Source organism: Podarcis muralis, chromosome 1, assembly GCF_964188315.1.
Source record: "Podarcis muralis chromosome 1, rPodMur119.hap1.1, whole genome shotgun sequence".
Taxonomy (NCBI): Eukaryota; Metazoa; Chordata; class Lepidosauria; order Squamata; family Lacertidae; genus Podarcis; species Podarcis muralis.
The window spans coordinates 21,730,226-21,752,566 of record NC_135655.1 but is presented as its reverse complement, the minus strand read 5'-3'; the positions used below and the strand labels follow the sequence as shown (position 1 = coordinate 21,752,566).

Here is a 22,341-nt window from a genome sequence, read left to right as displayed (position 1 = left end):
TCAAAAACTGTTTTTTACTGAGTTCCTTCCTTTTTACTTTGAGAAGCTTTATTCTTTTAAAAGGTTACCTATGATAATGTATGAAATATATTATCTTAAATATATTGGTTTAAATGTAATTATGCAAAGGATCTAGAAAGAAAGAAATGTTAAATTCTTATTTCATAGAGTCATATTGCTGTAGGAGACCAGGGGGGCAGATGAGCCTAGCTCCCTGCCAGAAATGAGACGCCAATCGAGCACTCATGACAAATGGCTGTCAGACATTTGTTTAAAGACCTCCAAAAGGAGATATTTCATTGATGATGCATGAGAATATGAACCCAAGGTCTCTGACATCTGTTCAAGATAAAAATTTAAGATTAACCATTTGTTTTAGAAGGCAATAGGGCAAGGAGGGCAAAGAGGTGAGCTGGTAATTAAGATTCCTTGTTGAGACACATGTAAAGATATATTAATACTTGTTTGCCAATTATAAATGGAAGGAAATATAGCTCTTTGTCTCCCATAAAAGGCAATAGGAAATGAGTGTATTTTTGTGATTGGTCATACCAATCAGCCAATAGGAATTCCAACCAGGCTGGTTGGACAGATGCAGCCAGAGGAGAAGCAAAGGGGGCTGGATTAAGGAAATATAAGTGCTGGCCATAATGGCAGGAGGCCAGGCCAGAGCTTGGTAATCATATACCACTGTGCCTCACATTTATTTGTCTGACAAATAAATTATTATTTTAATTTCTCTGTTGCTGCGTTGAATATTTCATTCCAGCTAAGCGTTAACCACAAGCAGGGTGCTACACTTGAACATCTGCCTTGAATGCGAAAGGTCCCAGGTTTAAATCTCAACACCTCCAGGTAGGGCTAGGGGAGACCCCAGCATGAAACCCTGGAGAGCCACTGACAGTCAGTGTAGACAGTATTGACCTTGATGGGTTGACGGATCTGGCTCAATATAAAGCAGCTTCCTGTGTTCCTGAGAGTTCATTCACTGGTGTTAACCTCTTTTCAAAATCAATGGGTGTTTTTCACAATGCTGAACTTTAGTTTTGTGTCTCTGCTGGTAATCTGCAAATGCTTTTTCCCTTTCTTACTTTCAGTGGCCCCAAGTAACGCATCTCATTGCAGTGGAACCTTGGTTCTCGAATTTAATCTGTTCTGGAAGTCTGTTCGATTCCCAAAACCCTTCGAAAACCAAGGTACGGCTTCCGATTGGCTGGAGCTTCCTGCACTCCAGCAGAAGCCGCGTCGGACGTTTGGCTTCCGAAAAATGTTCGCAAACTGGAACAGCGCTGGGGAGCCGATTTGTTCAGCAGTTAAGCCATTCAAGGACCAAAGTACCACTGTAATTTATAAGGTGTTTCAATACTGTATTGCAAAGCTAGGGGCCCTTTCACACATTACACTGTTAAGTGTACACTTATCATGTGTTAAATGTCCACCTAAAAGGTAAAGTGTGAATGATGAAAGACAGTATCGAAATCTGCTCTCCAAGACTGAACGTTTCCACTTTTTCTTACAGCTGACAATAGCTTATAGATTAGTGTTTGTATGGTAAAGAGTCTAGCAGTTGTCACTGCAACAGAAAGTCTCAATGTGGTCCTTACAGTGCCCTCCAGTGGTGCAGATATTCTTGAATGTTGTCTGAATAAGCAATATATAAAATCCATCAAAAACCGTTTTTATTTAACTGTCTCCATTCGGTTCAGAAGCACGCAGGTTTGCCAGTTTTCATATTAAATAAGATGATTTGCAGACGGAATGGAGAAATGGCTTCATTCTCATGGCATATCTAAAAATACTGCATGTATAAAAATATAAGGAGAGCCCTGCTGGATTAGAATAAAGGCCCATCTAGACTTGTATCCTCTTTCTCACTGTGGCCAACCAGATTCCTATGGAAAGATATCAGAAAGTTTCAGGAAGTGAGAAGTAGCTAAATTTGACTTTAAATGCATACTGAATCCAGCCTGTTCCCAGATCTCCAGTCCAGTCAATTTGTGGACTCCCTTGCAAGTTTAATATTCACAAGACAAGCCCAGAAACTGTTTTCATGGCCATTGAGCTTAAATACCTCTTCCATTATTATTATCATAATTTATACCTTGCCGTTAAAGGGACGTGGGTGGCGCTGTGGTCTAAACCACTGAGCCTAGGGCTTGCCGATCGGAAGGCCAGCGGTTCAAAACCCTGCGACGGGGTGAGCTCCCATCGCTTGGTCCCTGCTCCTGCCCACCTAGCAGTTCTAAAGCATGTCAAGTGTAAGTAGATAAATAGGTACCGCTCCGGCGGGAAGGTAAACGGCATTTCCGTGCGCTGCTCTGGTTCTCCAGAAGTGGCTTAGTCATGCTGGCCACATGACCCGGAAGCTGTCTGCGGACAAACACCAGCTCCCTCGGCTTGTGGAGCAAGATGAGCACCGCAACCCCAGTCGTCCACGACTGGACCTTACAGTCAGGGATATCCTAGCAGGACTCAAGGCAGCTTACAGATGGGGAACCCCACACACTAAAAAACATAGATTAACCATTCCTGGCATCTTTCATTACAGATTTTTGCAATATAAATAGAGCACATGCTGCTGCCACAGGGAAGCTATCTGACAAGTAAGCAGGAGAGGAGACATAGAAACTTAAAAAGAAGACCCCTCTTGGACCTGTCCAATGGCCCACCTTATTCAGAATTATCCATACTGGTGGCTGATATTCTGAGGCATACCGCCTCTGACAGTGGAGGGAGAACCTGATAGCCCTGACCTCCACGAATTTGTCTAATCCTCTGTTACAGTTACTGCAGATATTAATTTTGTACAGCTTTCTTTGAATGACTTTTTATAATGTGTTGACAGCTCTAAATTTTATGTATTCATTCATTCATTTACTGCCTACTGCCCATCAACAAAAGTTTCCAAGGTCATCCAGAGCACAGTAACATTTTTAATGATTATGAACATAAAACCAGCCATTATGAATATAAAACCAGCTGTGATCCTGTGCATTTGTGATTTATTTGCTTTGGGACAAGTCTTTGGACCATCATTAAACAGAGGCATCGTTAAACATGATCAATTGTGCTAATGATGCTACTTGCACGTGCAGAAGTTCCAAGGCAGACACACTGCTTCATTTCCAATCAGTGCGTGTCCTATAACTTCCTGCTGAAATCGTGCAGCTTTTCAGATTACAAATGTTCCCAAGAGTGGTGGGAGTTTCTTGCTTTTGTTGTGTTACAGTGCAAGAGCACCCCTCCAGATGTCTGGGACAGGGACATTGGGGAAACATCACAGAACAACTAATAAAACAGAATGAAGTGTGGACAGCCCAGTATAAATGCACCACTAATGCACTGTTATTGTATCAGTGACAAATTGCAGAACACCCCTCCAAACAAATTTCTTCATGTCTTCATTGAAAATAACAGTGTAGGTATGCTTACTTGATCCAGTCACTAGAGGGAGTCATATATATATATATTTAGCTGGTCCGCAACAGCTAAACTTTGCTACTATGGATATGCCATCTCCCATTACAGACAAATGCTCTAGTTTATATGTAATAACTCTGTGGTGTACCCACATCTGAAATATGGTGAGATGTCTTGGTTGCCCCATTTTTCTTCTTTTAATATATGCCTGCTTCTTATTCTTCCTTATGGTTGGGGTATGTAAATACCATCTGATATTCAGTGAAGTATGATTGTGCTTTGGTAAACTGGTTTGCTGTCATTATTTCATTCTGCAACTCTGTTATTCTTTTTCTTTTTCAGTGTCTGTATGTTTTTGTATGCAACAAGCATTTTTTTGAGGGGGGGGGGTAATTCAATGCAGACCTGAAGCAAATAAGGTATAAAAAAAGAATAATTAATATTATAAGAGGTTTGCTCATGAGAAAGCTAATACGCAGAGCCTCTACTGCAACCCCCTGTGTCTCTCCCCATACCAGAACTTGAGATTATCAATTTAGGAGGGGAAAAAGTTTTTCCACACAAGAACAAGAGAAAAATAACATGATGACAGCCACCATCTTAGATGTAATGGAGAAGAGTTCTAATTCTAATCAACAGTTATTAGCTTTATTAGCTATATTAGGTAGGACCCGAAACTTGCCTGGTGGAATGCTCCTGTTCAGTGTTCCAGCTAGCTAGTCAGGCCCCCATGGATCTGTTGCTGAGACCAAAAGTCCCCACCTCTTCACAGCTATCTAAGTCCCCTCCTCTCCAGGGCTTTTTCTAAGCAATCAGAGACTATGCCTGCATGAAGCCAACCTCTGCTCTGCCCTTTTCATGCATCTTCTGGTTCTGGGAGACAAGGGGGAAGGGGAGCTTGTCACTGTACAAAAGCACCTTGTCCAGATGCTGAATATTTGCAAAATGTCCAAAGCAAAGGCTGATTCCCGCAGCTGTAAGTTGCATGTTAGCTGGGTTCATCAGGTCCTGGATGGATGGAGACTATTGAGGGCTGACTGTTGGAGCAAGTTGACTTCATAGTCACATCTGATATTCTCTGACTCACAAATTATTGCTTTAAAGGTGCTTTATTTTTGAAACAATGCATTACATTCCTATTCTATGTCTGCATATGGTTATACCATATTAAGGAAAAGCAATTAAACTTCTTTTTGTGATCAGGTGAATGCTTGCTGAATTTAGTATTGAGTTTTGGGAATGTACAGTGGTACCTCTGGTTACGTACTTAATTCGTTCTGGAGGCCCATACTTAACCTGAAACTGTTCTTAACCTGAAGCACCACTTTAGCTAATGGGGCCTCTCGCTGCTGCTGCGCCGCTGCTGCACGATTTCTGTACTTATCCTGAAGCAAAGTTCTTAACCCGAGGTACTATTTCTGGGTTAGCAGAGTCTGTAACCTGAAGCGTATGTAACCCAAGGTACCACTGTAGTCTCATTTTGCTGGGGTTGCATTAAATTCATACAAGGGTGACCAGCTGGTTGTGTACAACCAGAATCAAGAACAGGACAAGATTTTCCTGCATACTACTGTTAAAATTCAGGAATTCCTAGCCCACAAATGCCAGCTTACTACAGAAAGACCATGCCCCTCCAGGCTCCCAGTTCAGCTCCCAGAATCTCAATAACAGACCTTCTTCGGCCTCTTTCTCCCATTGTGTGCCAAGGCAGACATCGCAATACCTTCATGTAAGCAATGCTCTCCCACGTAACTAGGATAAAATAAACTTCAACGTGTCTGCATACAGCTTAGGGCCAATGCCGAACAGAACCAAAGAATTAACATCTGTACCACTGGCAAGTTCTGGGCACAGAGCTAGAGGTGAAGTCCCGAGGGACAGTGCCCGGAAGGAAGGACAATGGTATATGTAGTATGGATGAAAACTGTAACCGGTGTCACTTCACGGAAACTGTGTTGCATTGATTTGACAGTGTTCTCACATTTGCTCCTACGTAGGAAAGGGGAAAAAACCCCAGGGAAATTCAGAGGCCTTGGGAAAGAGGCACAATGATCGTTGCTATTTAAAGCCCACTAGCGCAATGTATGTCATTCTGATGGATGAAGGAAAGGCCTGCCCATTGCATGCACTTGGCACACAGATCGCTCACTGCACCATCCTGTGTATGCATCTTGTTTAAAAATATTTATACTCTCCCTTTCCAGCTTTAGGATCAATAACATGGTTTACAGGAATAAAAACAAGATACTTAAAGCTGTTAAAAACAACAGGACCTTGGAGGCAACAGGGGGGGAAAGCAAATGTGATGGAGCCCTGCATAGGACATTGGATCATTAATAGTAGGGATCAAATTATGGGGGCAAGGAAACCACCTCCTATCTTCTGTGATTACCCCATAGCTGCTGTTTATAGAAGGCATTTCAGGTGGGAGCATAGACTCATAGAATGGTAGAGTTGGAAAAAGCAACAAGGGTCATCTAGCTCAACCCCCTGAAATGCAGGAATTTTTCACCCACCATGGGGCTTGAACCCACAACCCTGGGATTAAGAGTCTCATGTTCTACTGTATGTTCTAGCTATGACCGGGGGTGGGGCTGTGGAACTGAAGAACTGGATTTGAGGTTCTTGCTCACTGCTTTGCAGTCCTGAGTTGCTCCTGAACTAACTACATCTTAGGACCAAACTAGAGCAGACACCACTCACTCATTGCGTGAATGATATTTCAATAGTAAAGTCCAGGCACAGGGAGATCAATTTCAGGAGCTTGGCAGGCAACAAGGAGGTTTAATGCTTTGCTCTCTGCTGTAGCCCCAGTCAAGGGGCCTTCGTCTGCTGCTTGCATTACCTGTGTTCACCTTCCATTGGTTCAAAAGGTTTTGGTGAACATGTCAAGGGAAAAGCAGAGAATTAACCCAGGAAAAGTATTTAAACAGTTGACAGGAGAATCCACTTCTCTTATTGCGGATTAATATCTGTCCATACAATCACAAGCCTTCCTTTCATTGGCCAAGGTATTGCATCTAGATGCAATGTTTTTGATGTCTTTAGCTCAGGTATGCAAGATTTAATATAAAAATAAAAAAGCTTGTAATGGGAAAGGAAGCTAGATTAGGACTGTGGGCTGGGTGAGTTGTTTTAATTCTTTGCCCCTCACGATCCCAGTCCATCGGCTGGCCATTTGCAATGGGAAGGCAGCACCTATTGGTGCCATTACCTGAAAGTCAACTGACAGATGCCAGATTAGCGAAGAGGAGAAGGGACAGAAAAAGAGTACAGTCAAACCTTGGTTTTTTAACATCTTGGCTGCCGAATGTTTCGAAAGCTGAATGCCGAAAAACCGGAAGTGAATGCTTCCGTTTTTTAACGTGCCTCGGAAGTCAAACGGCTTCCGAGGTGTGTTTCTCAATTTTCCCCATTGAACTTGCTGACAGTCCTTTGATCCTTGGTTTCCGAATGTTTCGGAAGTCGAACGGACTTCCGGAACAGATTGTGTTTGAAAACTGAGGTTCCACTGTAGCAAGGTTGCAGAGAGCAATGGCTGAAATATTTTATAAAACAGACATTGCGGAACTGTAATGGGAGAACATAGGAAATCTGCCTTATACTGTGTTAGACCCTTGATCCATCTAGATCAGCAGTGGCTACACAGCATCTCTCCAGCGATTCAGACAAAGGTCTCTTCCAGCCCTACCTGGAGATGATGGGGATTGAACTTGTGACCTTCTACATGCAGGGCAGATGCTCTACCACTGAGTTATGGTCCTCCCCCAGGACCTGGCTTACCATCTCTCCCACTTTAACAGCGTCCAACTCTCTGTGTGTTTTAACAGCCCAAACGTTGTTTCTCATGCAGAATGTTAGGTGGGAGATTTAGTGGCTTAAGATTGCAAAGCTACAAAATAAGCACAAGCTTCAACCTCAGATCAGAGACTCTCTCCATTCTACACGCACACACACACACACACACACACACACACACACCTCCATGCTTTCAAGAAGAAAAAGAGTTGGTTACAGCCACGATTATGGGATTTGGTTGGCTCTCATTATGTAAGCGCAGTGTTGGCCGTCGTGCATTTCCTCAAATGATTTAGCCATAAATTTTCTGTCCATTAGTGAAACCAGTTTCTTTCTTAAAGAAACAGCTGTGTCCTGCCTGCAGCCTGCAAAAGAATGGCGTTAGTCACATGCCGTCCAATGCAAAGCACAATTGAAAAGTTCGCTGTATGAGACTGACAGCGGCTATTCATATCAAATCATTCCACCATCTGCCTGAATGGCAGGCTTCTGGGTAGAAGCAACTCCTCCCCTCCCCCTGCATGCCGTCCTCATGGGTCTCAAAATTTAGCTCATAATGTAAATCTCCAGAGTAGAAGAGACAGAGAGGCAAAGAGGAGACGTGCAAGATTGTGAACTCTGCTCTGCACCCAGCCCCAGAAAAGCAATGGAGTTGATTGCACTAAATATATGTAACTATATGTGTGTATATGTATAATCTATCTATCCATCCATCCATCCATCCATCCATCTATGTAACTGTCTGTTAGTTTCTCCATCCATCCAGTTTTATGGACACAAGCTTACTTTGGATGAACTGAGTGCTCTACTGTCAATTTAGCTTCCTACTCATTCATAAGGATGGGAGAAAAGTTGGTCCAGTTTGCATTTTACACTTCCCAAATCTATGCACCAAAAAAATGCACATATTACAGAAAACATCTGATGAAAATGCACACAAAGCAAAATTGGGTACAAAAATGCACTTATTGGAAAAAATGTGTGAGAAAACGCATTCAATTTTTGTGCAAACTTTTAAGCGGGGGAAGCAAATGGATGGGATTACCTGAAATTAGGACTGGAGAAATGGGAAGCTGAGAAAAGCAAATATTGACACCCGACCCCATGAACACCCCTTCACCCTTGAGAGGCCTTCTGCCTGGTTCCCTGTAGTTTCACTTCTTGCAGTGAAGGAACTGCCAGAAGGCCCTTGGTGCTGGACCTCCGTGTCTGGGCTGAGCAATAGGGGTGGAGACACTCCTTCAGGTGTACAGGGCTGAAGCTGGGAAAGGAAGAGGCAAGCTTTGGAGCAACTGCCCCTTCAGTAGCTGACAGATGGATATATTAAGCACACAGCCCTGATGCTACCCTCATGTTGTGGCATTCTTACTGTTTTCATCCCTTTACAGCTTTAGACAGTCATTGGAGTCATGTCTCTTTTCCGTGGGCTTTTGAACTCTTATTGTTAGGGCACTTAACCCACTCCAGGACCTTAGAGTGAAGATCAGGTAACATATATAATAAATACTACTATTAGTAGTAGTAGTAGTAATACTAATCTTCCTTAGACAGAGACACTGTGGTTTCCAGGTCCCATAATTTGGGGGTTTGAGTGTCCTTGATGGGGTTGCACTTCCTCTGAAAGTACAAGCATGCTGTTTATGAGTGCTCTTGGAACCACCTTTGTCCATCAAGGCCCAGGTGACCTCCGTGGTGAAGGGTGCTTATCATCTGCTTTAGCTGGTGAGTCAACTGCACCCTTTCCTGAACAGGAAGAAGATTCTGCACTTTTGGATTGGTTCATGAGAACTGGACAAAGGAAGACAGGATGCTCAAGCTGGGCTCTTAACTCTCAAAAGTGGAATGTTCTGCAGTGCTGGTCTCTAACTTTAAACCTCAGCTAGCTGGTACCAAACAGCCTGGTTTGAATTTCAAGCAGGATATGATAATGTGTCTCTGCGAGCCCCAAAAATTAAATGTTATTTATCCATCCTTGAAGAAAAAAGAGGGTATCAAAGAAGCTTACATATAGCTTGCAGGCAGCTTATAGGGTCCTGACCCTGCTAAACTTCAGCAGCTGAAATGCATGCCACATGACTTTAGAGTCTAGACCATCCTCTGAGATGTCCTCTTTTAACTTATGATGCTTAGTTTCTGTTTCTTTTGGATATAATTTACCTACTGTGAGCCACATGCTTAATATGAGGCTAGTAAGAAAGTGATGTAGTTCAGTGATCAGGGGACCGATCCCCATGAAAACTGGGAAAGGCATTTGCCCCACTTCACCCCTGCAGATTGATTTAGGGTGCAGGAGAAGGAAATAATGGGTGTCTGGGCCAGCCCTATCACTAGACAGAATGAGGCAGTCATCCCAGGCAGCTGATCTTGAGCGTCATGAAAAGGCAGCAGATTGTTAGTTATTTCATTTATTATTAGTATTTATTATTATGCAGTTCGAAAGCACGTCAAAGTGCAAGTAGATAAATAGGTACCGCTCTGGCGGGAAGGTAAACGGCGTTTCCGTGCGCTGCTCTGGTTCACCAGAAGCGGCTTAGTCATGCTGGCCACATGACTTGGAAGCTGTACGCTGGCTCCCTCGGCCAATAAAGCGAGATGAGCGCCGCAACCCCAGAGTCGTCCACGACTGGACCTAACGGTCAGGGGTCCCTTTACCTTTACCTTTACTATTATGCACTGCTCCGCTCTCCAAGTGTCAAGAGGTTCCTATGCTTAGCCAGGGGTTGATTTCATTAGAATGAAGGTCAATGGAGACTAGAGGATGTATGGTTTTAGTTACATGTATTTAGTTAACACTCCCAACAGATTTTGCTTCTCCATCTCTAGGCACTGTGCTCATCCGCAAGGATTTCTGTATGGTGGGGTTAATGTTGCCAGCCTCCATGTCATGTTTGCACACATCTTTGTAATGCAGAGCTGTTCTTCCAATGGGCCTGGTGCCTGAAGCCAGCTCCCCATAGAGCATGTCCTGTGGACACGACCAAGCCAGTTGTAGACATTGCTGAGACAGGAGTGTGAACATGGTGGGAATGTGGGCTTGGGAGAGTACATCTTTGTTTGAGACACTGTCCTGCCATGTGATGCCCAAAATGGTGGAATACACCCCTATGACTCTACCAACAGAGGCATTTTATGACTCTATGTAGTTCTCCATTAGTGGAGCCATCCATTTTATACCCACTGAAATTTTGTCCACAAGTACAGGCATTATTTCCCTTAAAGAAGTTAATAGCAGCCATTGAGTGCATTGGGGTACCCGGAAAGTAGTAAATAGTACTAGTCACATTCTGTGGTGACCCTCTTGTAACAACTGAGCACATGGGGTGAATAGTTTTTCATCTCTAGCAAAGAATACACAACTATGACTTCTTATTAAGTCTTATGTGTCTGTCTGTCTGTCTCTCTCTCTCTCTCTCTGTTTGTCTGTCTGTCTACATACGTTTTCTGTATTTTATTTGGAGATGGCCAGACTCAAGATGTCATCTTAAGTAGGTTTTTTTAAAAAACACACAAACCCAACCTTTTCCTCTTTTGAGAAAAAGAAAGAGGCTTTGAAAGATAGGAGGAAGGTTTGCTGCATTTTAAATGCATTTGCTCTTGTGAAATATTCCCCACCCCTTTCAAACCTTCGCATACCAGAACACTCAGGAAGCCAGCTGTCAACAGAGTGACATGTCAGATATGAAGTGGCTCTACAGCTGGTCCCTGTCTGCATGCTGGGAAGGCATGTGGAGGCATTTTTTTCAACTGCTGTATGACTTTGACAGTCTCACAGTTAAAATGATGTATCATTCTTATGCCTTTCCTCAGTGGGCACTTCAAAGTGCATTAGAAACTCCAAGAGGAGTGCCCTATTGTTAATTGTTTCTTTCAGATGTACATTGGGACGTACATGGCTAAAGGAGAGAGGAACAAAAGGGTTCCGGTGGCCTCTTTGGAAAACCCCTGTGCAGCTCAACCTGAGTCTGACCTTGAAAGGGTTTCCTTTATTCAGAAAACCGTGCTCTTCACTCCATTGCCCTATTGTCATCCAGCGGCAGGGGAACGGGGTCTCTAAAGGAGGGAATGTCGGCACATCAAGAACAACTTTCTGCAGCAGCATGGAGTATTTAGCTGGGGGTCTTAAAACATCAAATACATCAGGTCCTAAATAATAATGCAAAAGGGAATGTGATGTTAAGATATAGCATGGGATTGCATCCCTACTGGTGTTTTTTCATACATGTTGCTACTAATAATCACTCAGGATCTGGCATAAGTTTGCTGCGATCTGTAAAACTTGTACCTCATTAAACTTTCTTGCAATGACTCTGGGCAGGAGCTCATTCAGCCAAAAGCATTCACGGTTTTTCGTCCCCCCCCCAAGCAGAACTGAATGGTGCTCCAGATTTTTCAGTGATTGCTTGAGAAGTATATGTAATGAATGTATGAATCCAGAAAAAAACATCACAGAAGCAGGGCAAAAATGACACTAAAGAAGCAGCAAACAGGGGAAGCGATAGCAAAGAGCGGGATTTCAAAAAGGTAATTTAGCAGGACGTATTTCTGCCTACTGAAAAGTTTGACCTGGAAGTCAAAATGAAGTAACATTCTTTGCAACTCTAGCCTGACCACAGATTTTATACCACCTCTCTTCCAATGTATATAGCATGTCCCTCCTCTGATTTCCAGCAACTGCTATTCAGAAGCAAATTGCCTCTGACTGTGGAGGCAGAGTAAAAAAAGTAAAAGGTAAAGGACCCCTGGACGGTTAAGTCCAGTCAAAGGCAACTATGGGGTTTGGCAGCCATCTCGCTTCAGGCTGAGGGAGCTGGCGTTTGTCCACAGACAGCTTTCAGGGTCATGTGGCCAGCATGACTAAACTGCTTCTGGCGCAATGGAACACTGTGATGAAAGCCAGAGCGCACAGAAACACCATTTACCTTCCCACTGCAGCAGTACCTATTTATCTACTTGCACTGGTGTGCTTTCAAACTGCTAGGTTGGCAGGAGCTAGGAAGAGCAATGGGAGCTCACCCCATCATGCAGGTTCGAACTGCCAACCTTCTGATCAGCAAGTCCAAGAGGCTCAGTGGTTTAGACCGCAGCGCCACCCGCTCCCTATAGGAGGCAGAGTATAGCCATTGTGAACACAAAGATAGGAATTATTGACTTTTTTCTTCAGTGTGAACAGCAAGAGGCTTTGGCCTAGCATTCCCGTTATTAGGCATCTCAGACGTTCGGCCCCTTGCATAAGCCAAGACAGAAGCAATGAGCAGCTGGTGTGTCTATTGCTGTTCAAATTGGGAGGCAGAATGTTATCAAATCTATTGCCTATCCGGTGGTGTAGACTAGCTTCCAGACACTGTTGAGAAGAACTGCTTTAAGCAAGCTCACAAAAATAGCAACCTCTTGTCTGTACTGCATCTTCCAGCTAAGGGTCACTGCTGTTGAAATAAATGCTGGAAAAGGAATTAGAACATTAAAATAACAATTGGCATAATTTGAAATTATTCAAGTTAACTTTTCTTTTTCCATGGTGAGAGAAAGATTAAATGCTTCACCAACAGTTTGGGGTCGGTATGCAATTGCACAACCTACTTCTTGACATTCCAAAAAGGTTATGTGAGTTTATCCTTAATTTGTGGTAATTAACTCCAATCCAAACTACACAAATTGCCAACCAATTCACAGTTACACAGTGCTCGGGGACAAATATCAAAATGAATAAACAGTTTTGACTCAAAGGGAGATGATAAATTTTAATTATCCAAAATCTAGGTATATTATCTAGAACTTTTATAAATGTTCACAAAATAGAACGCTACAGTCCTATGCACTTCATTAGGAGTAAGCTAATTAGGAGTATGCTCCATTTATATCAATGAAATTTGCTTCTGAAAAAATAAGGTTAGGATCTGGATGTTAGTTTAACTTATTATTTCTAAAGCTCTTGTTATATTTCAACTTCAAGTCAATCATATAGAGCTGTTGTTGTTGTTTTTTAAACATTGGTTGACAAGCTAGTGCCCTGGTGGGGTACAGCTTTTGCTGCCCTGATCAGCATCAGTATTTGAGTGTTCATACAGAATTTTATATAACATGAAGTCCACAGTGTGTGTGCTAAGACTGAAAAACACTTGGACTCCTGTTTGCTCCAGTCTCAGTTGTGAGTGGATGTACCACATTGCAAGCTGGCTTTATTCCTGAATGTCTAGCATTTCTGAAATTCATTCAGGGTAACTTCACTCTCCCCCCACTGCTATTCTTAAAGATCTCTGTGGGGATAGCATACAGTGTGGGACTCCCAGGTTTAGCATGCTATTAAGTTATTGCCACCCCTAAGGACAATCCTGCAAGGAGGATGAGGACTCACATAACTCTGAATCAATAAAGGAAGCAGCTCAATTAGCATTTCACATGCTTTTCTTCCCTCTCTTCTTACCTTCCCTGCAGTGGGCATGCTTTCCCCTTAAAGGATTGTCCTGTTTCTGCTCCTTGCCAGCGTTGGCAGGGTGACAGTAGTCGAGTGTGCAAACTTGTGCTATTGTCCCTGGGCCAGGGGGAGTCATGGAGACCCACTAATATGACACAGGAAAATGTTTGCTGATGGCAATTCTATGGGCTTTGTCTAACTCTTTCTCCATCATGACGACTCGATTTAAGTCTCTAACTGTTTGACTACAGATGCAAGAGTACTATCCAACTCCATCCTTTTGTCCCGGTGGTTTGAATGGGTAATTCAGCTTTTGTGTGGCTCAATTGAGGGGGCAAACATAAAGACAAGATTCTTGAGCGCTCAAGCTCCTTTTCCATGGATATCTGTACATCTCTTTAGAGATTTGTTCCATTCCTACCTTTTTCTGACATCACCCTCCCTTTGGTGGATTTTTTATTTGGGGGGGGGGGGGAGCAGAGGCCCCGATCAAGAACAGTTTAAAAAGTAGGCTAGCCAGGTCTTCGAAACTAGCATTGTCCAGTGTTACTCAAGCATGGCTACTGCCAGCCTTCAGACAGCTTTGGAGTAGTTTAGAGAAAAGGGCCTCAGCAAACTTGCTTTACTCATCCTCAGCATATCATGTTTGATTGTGTTTAAGAAAAGGGGGGCAGGGGGCTGGAAAGGGGGGAATGGTAGGCATCACAGGGAAATGATCGTATTTATTAGCTGTCTTTCTGTGGCTGTCCCCATGGTGACAATTTGTGATGGCAAAGAATGTGAGAACGGGGAGCCTAATGCCTGATTGGGATGCTTTGTATTTGGCAAAGTGGCTTCTGATTGGCCTGAGAAAGCCTCCTAACTAGAAGGACTTGATATTCATTCAGTTTACTCAAGTGCCGCAAAACACTCACAGGGTCCGGCTGCTTCTCTAAAGGTTGGTAGTGTCTAACCTATGTAACAAGATTAGCTGGTGAGCTTCTTCTCTACCACAGAGTTACAGTAACACTCAATATTTAAGAGACAATCTAGCTGGGAGGGTGTGTGTGTTTGACTTATCGAGTGCCAAGAAAATGATGCATAGATTTCTAATCAATGGTTAAATGCTACCTGTCTAACAAGATTGACGAGTGGGGCCATAGTAGTAGAAAATGATGACTGTAAGACTGGGAGAGAGGGGAAGGAATATGTCAGATAGGGTATGAGTGTATGCATCAGTGGCGAGTTTGTAAAAGGGTTGCAAAGAAATGTGTGTTTAGCAGTACCTTCACAGTGGTCCTGAGTCTACATGGGAAGAAACAAGCATGTAAGACAATACTTATATTTGGCTAGTTATTGGGACCAAATGCATGTTTATCTAAAGTTATTGTCTCAAGTGCCGTTTTTGTATTTTGCATAGAGTAACCTGAATGTGTGTGCATGAGAGAGAGTGTGCATGACACAATTGTATTTGGGTATCGGAATGGAGCTTTTAACAGCTTTGTGGATAACTATGTGAAGCAGCTATCAATGGCATTAAGAATGTGTGTCCATGCACACACACACAAAAACAACCGTGTATAATAGATGTGTGAGACACAGAACATGTCAATATGTTGGGCATTTTCATAAGCGACACTAAAAGCACATCTTTGCTCTCTTGCCCTAAGTATACATGTAGATGTCAGTAAAGCAGCACTACATCAAAATAGGGAAGAGTCTTTTTTTTCTTTTTAACACTGTAGATAACATATGCAGAACCTTTTGCGGGAAAGGATAAAAAGGTTTTTAATGTACATGCAACAGACCTGCAGCACAAACCCATGCCACTTCTTAACAACAAACTAAACGCATCTCCACTTTGCATGTGGCTAAAAACAAACAAAAGGGATGCCACCTTCTACTTTCACACGTTACGGGAGACACACACATGTCCTGAATCCCATCCCGGCACGTGCATTTGTAGATGCTCCAAATGCATGGTGTGTGCAAAAGGGAAATGTGAAAATGTGTGTGTCGGGCATTTTATCTTTGCAAAGGTTCTTTAGCGTGTCTGCCTTTGTCCCTTCCCTCAGGGGTTTATGCCAAGGGCGACTCGTCGTCCCCCTTTAGCCCAGCCTAGTGGTTCCCACAGACCACTTGAAAACTGCAGTGTCTTGGAGGGGCCGCTTTATTTATTTATTTTTATTATTAGCCTGCTGTATCTGTTGCAATGATCCTCGCTCGATGCTGCATGATTTTGAATTGCCTTTTCACAGACACTCTGCAGACCGCTGGGGGTGGTCCATGGACCCCAGTTTGGGAACCACTGGCCTAGCCTGAGCATCATCATCACCTGCCGTGGAACTCGGGGTTGCCGAGCCGCGCTGCCCGGGGAGCGCGGGAGCCAGATCCCTCCTCTTCATGGACGGGCCCTCCTCCCCGGCCCCGGAGCTGTGAGAGATGGCCTCGGCCGACAGCGAGGTGAAGACTCTCCTCAACTTCGTCAACTTGGCCTCGAGCGACATCAAGGCGGCCCTGGACAAGTCGGCTCCGTGCCGGCGCTCCGTCGACCATAGGAAGTACCTACAGAAGCAGCTCAAGCGCTTCTCCCAGAAATACTCCCGCCTGCCTCGCTGCCACCATCACCACCACCACCTGCAGCAGCAGCAGCCTCAGCCCGCCAGAGAGCGGAAGGCGCCTGAGGAGAGAGCGCGAGGAGGCCTCGAGGCTCCCGTCGGCCGGGGCGACAGAGACAGCAAGGCCTGCAAGGCCGCAGAGCCCGGCGAGCAGCAGCAGGGCGTCTCTGAGGCGACCGCTAGGCCCGACCAAGTGCCCATGAGGAAAAGGCAGCTGCCCGCCTCATTTTGGGAAGAGCCCCGGCCGGCTCCGGGCCCTCTGGGCGGGAACGGCGTCGCCTTCCCGGCGGGAGCCGCTTCCAACTCCTCGTCACCGCCGTCGTCGTCCTCCTCCTCCAAGGACTTGCCCGTCCTTGAGGCAAAGAAAAGTAAAAAAAGCCCGGATGGCGGGACGGTTAGCGCTGCCGAGAGCCCGCCGGGAAGCAGGCCGGACGCTGAGGCCGCGCAGGTGCTGAGCGCCTGGAGCTGCTGTCCATTTCAGTACCACGGACCGCAAGCCTCTCCCGGCGTCTACCCGCCGCCGCTCGCCGCCTCCCTTCCGCCGGTAGGCCCCTTCCCGGGCCTGGGCCTGTGGAGGAAAAACGCGGCCTCGCCGGCGGAGGGAGAGCCCTTCCGCAAGGCGGGCGGCGGAGGGGCAGGCCCGAAAGTGCACCGGCCGGTGGTGTGGAAGCCCATCCCCACCAAGCCCGCCGCGCCGCCCCCCATCTTCGGCGTCTTTGGGTACATCTAGGCCTGGCGGGCCTGTAGTCGCCGCCGCCTTGCAAGGGCCTCGCCTTTCGCTGGACCGTCCGCAGCGCCGCCTCGCCGGCGATGGAGGGAGCGGGGACAAAGGCCTGAAAGAATAGCCGGCCTGATTCTGCTCTCCCTCTCTTGTGTGGGGCGAGAATCCGGACCCCTGCAAGGACGGACCACCCGCGTTCTCCCCCTGGCTGGGTTGGCCAAGGAGGCACCAGGAACAAAAATCATGATGGTGAATTTATTCAGGAGTTGGCTACCTTTCCCCCCCTCCCCCTCATACAGTTGCAGAAGAGGATGTGCCAGGAAAGTGCAAGGCTTCACTGCCACTAATATGGGCTTCTGCAAACGAGAACTGCGTTCCTCCTGGCATGTAAATACCAAGGGCACTAAAGCAAATAAAAAGCCAATGAATTGTTTTCTTTGAGCCTCCACCCTTCAAATGCTTTCAGATGGGGAAGTCTTTGCCTTCCTGTTTGCAAAAGAAAGATGCTTTGCTTCTCCTGCATGTATGGCAATTGCTCTTTCCACCTGTAGTTGTTGAGTCTGGTCTCTAGGCCAGGGATGGGGATGTTTGGGGCTGAATATGGCCTACCAGGAGGTAGTTTGGGGCTGAATATGTTTGGGGCTGAATATGGCCTACCAGAATATGTCTGACCCTGGAGGTTCTCCTTAGCCCATTCTGCTCACCACAGCCCTACTCTGTGCTTCCCTCCAGTGTTTCAGCTAATCTGGAATGTGTCATTGAATATAATGATGCCTCTCGCTTGCCTGGATGGAGATCCATGCATGTGTAGAAGAACATGAGGCTTTTGTATTGCTGGAATGCAGCCAACTGGCATGCAGCCCCCAAGAGATTGCTCATAAGAGAAGGTGGCCCTCCAGCTGAAAAAGGTCCCCCACCCCTGTTCTAGGGGTGATTCCCAGCTCTGCATGATTCTCTCTGGGTGCTTTTGTCAGCTTGAAGCAAGTGGTCTTGCACTGCTCTCACCAGGCATCCACTACACACTTTGGGATGAGAGACTTTCCATCAGGATATGTGTTAAAATCTTTTTATCACTGACAAGTAACGTATGCCTTTGGAAACACACGTTTGTCACGGTGGGAAGGGGGCATACTAGAGGCAGAGGATGTGCTTTGTATACCAAAACCTAAGACTTAGGATCAGTCCCTACAACTTACAAGTAGAAGGATCCCATATAGCAGGTATAAAAAAAGATCTCCTGATGCTTGAAAGCTTACAGACCGTTGCCAGTCCACGCAGAACATACTTGGCTAGACCAAATAAAGCTGCTTCATTATTTGCAAATAAATGTTTGGGGGAGCAGGGAGGTGGGGGAGAAAGAAGTGATTTATGTAATGTTGCATTGCAGGTTATTGCAGAAAGTGCCATGTATACAACCGCTCAATTATTTTGCTGGATATAATGGCAGTGGCAGTGTTGGTTCTGAGTGAGGCTACAACAAGGTCCCACTTGCAGGCTTCCACTAGGCATCTGGGTGGCCACAGTGAGAAGAGAATGTTGGACTTTGAGTTGGTCCATTGGAGCTTTTATGTTCCCTGTCTACCTTTTAAAAGCAAGAGTTGCATGGACCTCTGGGACACGTGTGGTGCTGTGGGTTAAACCACAGAGCCTAGGACTTGCCGATCAGAAGGTCGGCGGTTAGAATCACCGCGACGGGATGAGCTCCTGTTGCTCGGTCCCTGCTCCTGCCAACCTAGCAGTTCGAAAGCACATCAAAAGTGCAAGTAGATTAATAGTTACCGCTCCGGCGGGAAGGTAAACGGTGTTTCCGTGTGCTGCTCTGGTTCACCGGAAGCGGCTTAGTCATGCTGGCCACATCACCCGGAAGCTGTACGCTGGCTCCCTCGGCCAATAAAGCGAGATTAGTGCCGCAACCCCAGAGTTGGCCACGACTGGACCTAATGGTCAGGGGTCCCTTTACTAGCTTACTAGCAAAAGAGCCCTAAATTTTATGGATTTGGTTTTGCTCACTTATTCAGTGATATGAACTAGTTCTCATAAAAACTAGACTAGCTTAAACAGATTGGGAAACATGGGACAGATGTGAGTGCCCTATGAAGGAGGAATATATTTAAATGGGGGGAAATCATGGCGGGTGGATCTGTCAATGGCTACCAGAAATAATGGCTAAATAGAATTCCATGTTTAGAGGCAGCAAGTAACTGGATACTAGTTGCCACAGAGCAGCAGTTGGAGAAAGCTGCTGTCTTCATGTGCTGCTTGTGAGCTGCCCGGAGCCATCTGGTTGGCAACTGTGAAAAACAGGGTGATGTTAGATGCATTTTTGGTTTGAACTAGGAGGTCTCTTCTTACATTTGAAAGATTATATGGCTCTTGCAGATACATGACCTAGTCCCTAGAGGGCTTTTTCTAAGGTGTTCTCTTAGAGCAGGTTTGTAAACAGCAACTTTCTTAATCACCTGTTTCGAGTCAGAATTGGCTATAGGTGACCAAGCAGGGAAACTATATAAATTGAAACATAGTCTGCATACTCCACTGCTACACTGTTTAATGTTGAATAAAATAATGGGGTCAAGAGAAATAGCACAGGCGCCATTTAGGAAGGGTGATAGGCAGTCCCTTCCCGTTTCATATTTCAGACCACATGTGATTATTCCTCAGTATCATTTACATGTTTCTGGTTTATTATGCAGTATTTTAAAAATGTTAATAACCACAACCTGTGTTCTTGAAGCACACCGTATTTTTGCAATTTAATCTTTAACATATCCTAGACTCTCCATTTGAGCCTCGTTATCGATCTTGCTTTTGAAATACCAGAATCATGAAATGTCTTGCAAATCTTTAATGCTCTTGTGTGTGAAGGTAGCTTGAAACTTTCCAGGGACTCTTTTTGAGAGCATATGCTCTTTAATTAGTTAATTGTTATCTTCTAGATCAGTGTTTCCCAACCTTTTTTGGGCAAAGGCACACTTGTTTCATGAAAAAAATCTCGAGGCACACCACCATTAGAAAATGTTAAAAAATTTAACTCTGTGCCTATATTGACTACCGTATTTTTCGCCCCATAGGACGCACCGCCCCGTAAGACGCACCTAATTTTTTGGGGGGAGAATAAAGAAAAAAAAATTTTTCCCCTCCCCACGCACGGGGCAGGCGCGGGGGAAGCCCAAGCTTCCCCCGACCCCAGCCCCCAGAACAGCCTGATATCCGCAAGCCTAGGGAGCCACACTGGTCTCCCCAGGCTTGCGGAGAGGTGCGTGAAGCCCGGGGGCGCTCTTCAGCGCGCACCAGGCCTCGGGATGCAGGCAGCTCTGCGCTACCCTCCAGAGCCCCGCGCGGCTTCGCGCCGGGATCCGGGGGGTGGCGCGGAGCTGCAAGAAGCCCTGGAGCGCAGGCAGCTCCGCACCACCCTCCGCAGCCCCGCGCGGCTTCGCGCCGGGATCCGGGGGGTGGCGCGGAGCTGCAAGAAGCCCTGGAGTGCAGGCAGCTCCGTGCCACCCTCCGCAGCCCCGCGCGGCTTCGCGCCGGGATCCGGGGGGTGGCGCGGAGCTGCAAGAAGCCCTGGAGGCAGGCAGCTCCGTGCCACCCTCCGCAGCCCCGCGTGGCTTCGCGCCGGGATCCGGGGGGTGGCGCGGAGCTGCAAGAAGCCCTGGAGCGCAGGCAGCCCCGCGCGGCTTCGCGCCGGGATCCGGGGGGTGGCGCGGAGCTGCAAGAAGCCCTGGAGCGCAGGCAGCTCCGTGCCACCCTCCGCAGCCCCGCGCGGCTTCGCGCCGGGATCCGGGGGTGGCGCGGAGCTGCAAGAAGCCCTGGAGCGCGGGCAGCTCCGCGCCAACCTCCGCAGCCTCCTACGGAGGGCGCCCCGTGCTCCGCGCTGCTGGCTGCCGCCCGCAAGCCGTGCACGCGGGGGGGGGGGAGTTCCCCTGGGCGCCCAAGGCTTGCGGACAGCTGCGCGAAGCACGGGGCGTCCTCCAAAGGGCGCCCCGCGCTCCGCGCTGCAGGCTGCCGCCCGCAAGCCTTGCGCGCCGGGGGGGAGTTCCCCCAGGCGCCCAAGGCTTGCGGACAGCTGCGTGAAGCACGGGGCGTCCTCCAAAGGGCGCCCCGCGCTCCGCGCTGCAGGTTCCCGCCCCCCCGCCCCGCTTCGGAGCAGCGTTCCGAAGCAGGGCGGCTGGGGCAGGTGTTCCCGCCCCCCCGCCCCGCTTTGGAACACCGGGAGAAGCGATCTCCCCGCAGCCCCTTGCTTCAAAAGAGGTCCGGGGGCAGCGGGGAAGAAGCGCTGCGCTTCCCGCTGCCCCCGGACCTCTTTTGAAGCAAGGGGCTGCGGGGAGATCGCTTCTCCCCGCAAACCCTTGCTTCAAAAGAGGTCTGGGGGCAGCGCGAAGCGCTTCCCGCTGTCCCCGGACCTCTTTTGAAGCAAGGGGCGGTGGGGAGAAGCGATCTCGGGCGCCGCGGCGCGCAGGCGCACTGCTCGCTCCTCTTTCCGCACAGGCGCCTTCTCTCGCTCTTTCGCCTCCTTTTCTTTCTCTCTCGATGGTCCGCCTACAAAGGAGCGAGGGAGGTGCCCGCCATGTTTGGATTTGCATCCAGCAGGAGATGCCGCCGCCGCCCCGCCTCTCCCGCCTCCCTCCCACGGCACACCAGGCAAGGTCTCACGGCACACTGGTGTGCCGCGGAACACCGGTTGGGAAACACTGTTCTAGATATTAACTATAGCAAAAGTAAATAATAAGAGTCGTGCCTTCACTGACATGAGGAATGTAGACTTTACTAGAATGTCATGTATTTACAGAAACAGGACAGTCGAACTGTGACTGTAAGCCAGCCAGCACTGTTTGCAAGCTGTTATCCATTCAGAGTAGACTTTAATCACGTGCTGCATGCCTCAATGACTGCACAGGTGTCAAATTGTGTGCCCTCAAAAAGCAGCAGTGAGGGCCAAAATCTGTCTTTTATATTATTCTTCCTGCACCCTTTTTGGAGTTACTTAGCAGGACAAAGCAAGTGTAAGAGCTGGCTTGTAAACAGCCACTTACCTCATCACCTGTGATGAGACAGAATTGAATATAGGTAACCATAAACTGAAACATTTCTCTTTCTTTCAGTCTGGCAATGTGCCACAAATGGCTAATGTACGTATATGTGGGCAGCCTAGTAAACATTTGTGGACTGATAACTGTTCCAGTGTGCAAGAAGAATTATATTCCATGCCATTGTATTTTGACTTACCATTGCATCATATAAAAATATTTTGCCAGCGTGGGGGGTGGACATTTGTTTTGAGGAGGAAGAGACTGAGGAACAAGTGTAGGAGGCTTATGCATATCATTGTGATTCTGGCTTCAATAAGCTTACCATGACACTTCTTATCTACCCAGAGCCCACAATGACTACTT

General features: G+C 46.7%; 1 protein-coding gene across 4 annotated transcripts; it reads left to right on the top strand.

The window, feature by feature from the left end:
- Positions 1-14,272: 14,272 nt before the first annotated feature.
- FAM181A (family with sequence similarity 181 member A) lies at positions 14,273-17,381 on the top strand. Of its 4 annotated transcripts, none has more exons than XM_028717033.2 (2): positions 14,273-14,567; positions 15,868-17,381. In XM_028717033.2, the coding sequence occupies exon 2, from the start codon at positions 16,052-16,054 to the stop codon at positions 16,955-16,957; it is 906 nt and encodes a 301-aa protein (XP_028572866.2). In that variant the 5' UTR covers positions 14,273-14,567; positions 15,868-16,051; the 3' UTR covers positions 16,958-17,381. The 4 variants fall into 4 exon arrangements, with proteins under 4 accessions (XP_028572866.2, XP_028572873.2, XP_028572880.2 ...); XM_028717040.2 differs by having other exon boundaries at positions 15,804-17,381; XM_028717047.2 differs by having other exon boundaries at positions 14,273-14,603.
- Positions 17,382-22,341: the final 4,960 nt, after the last annotated feature.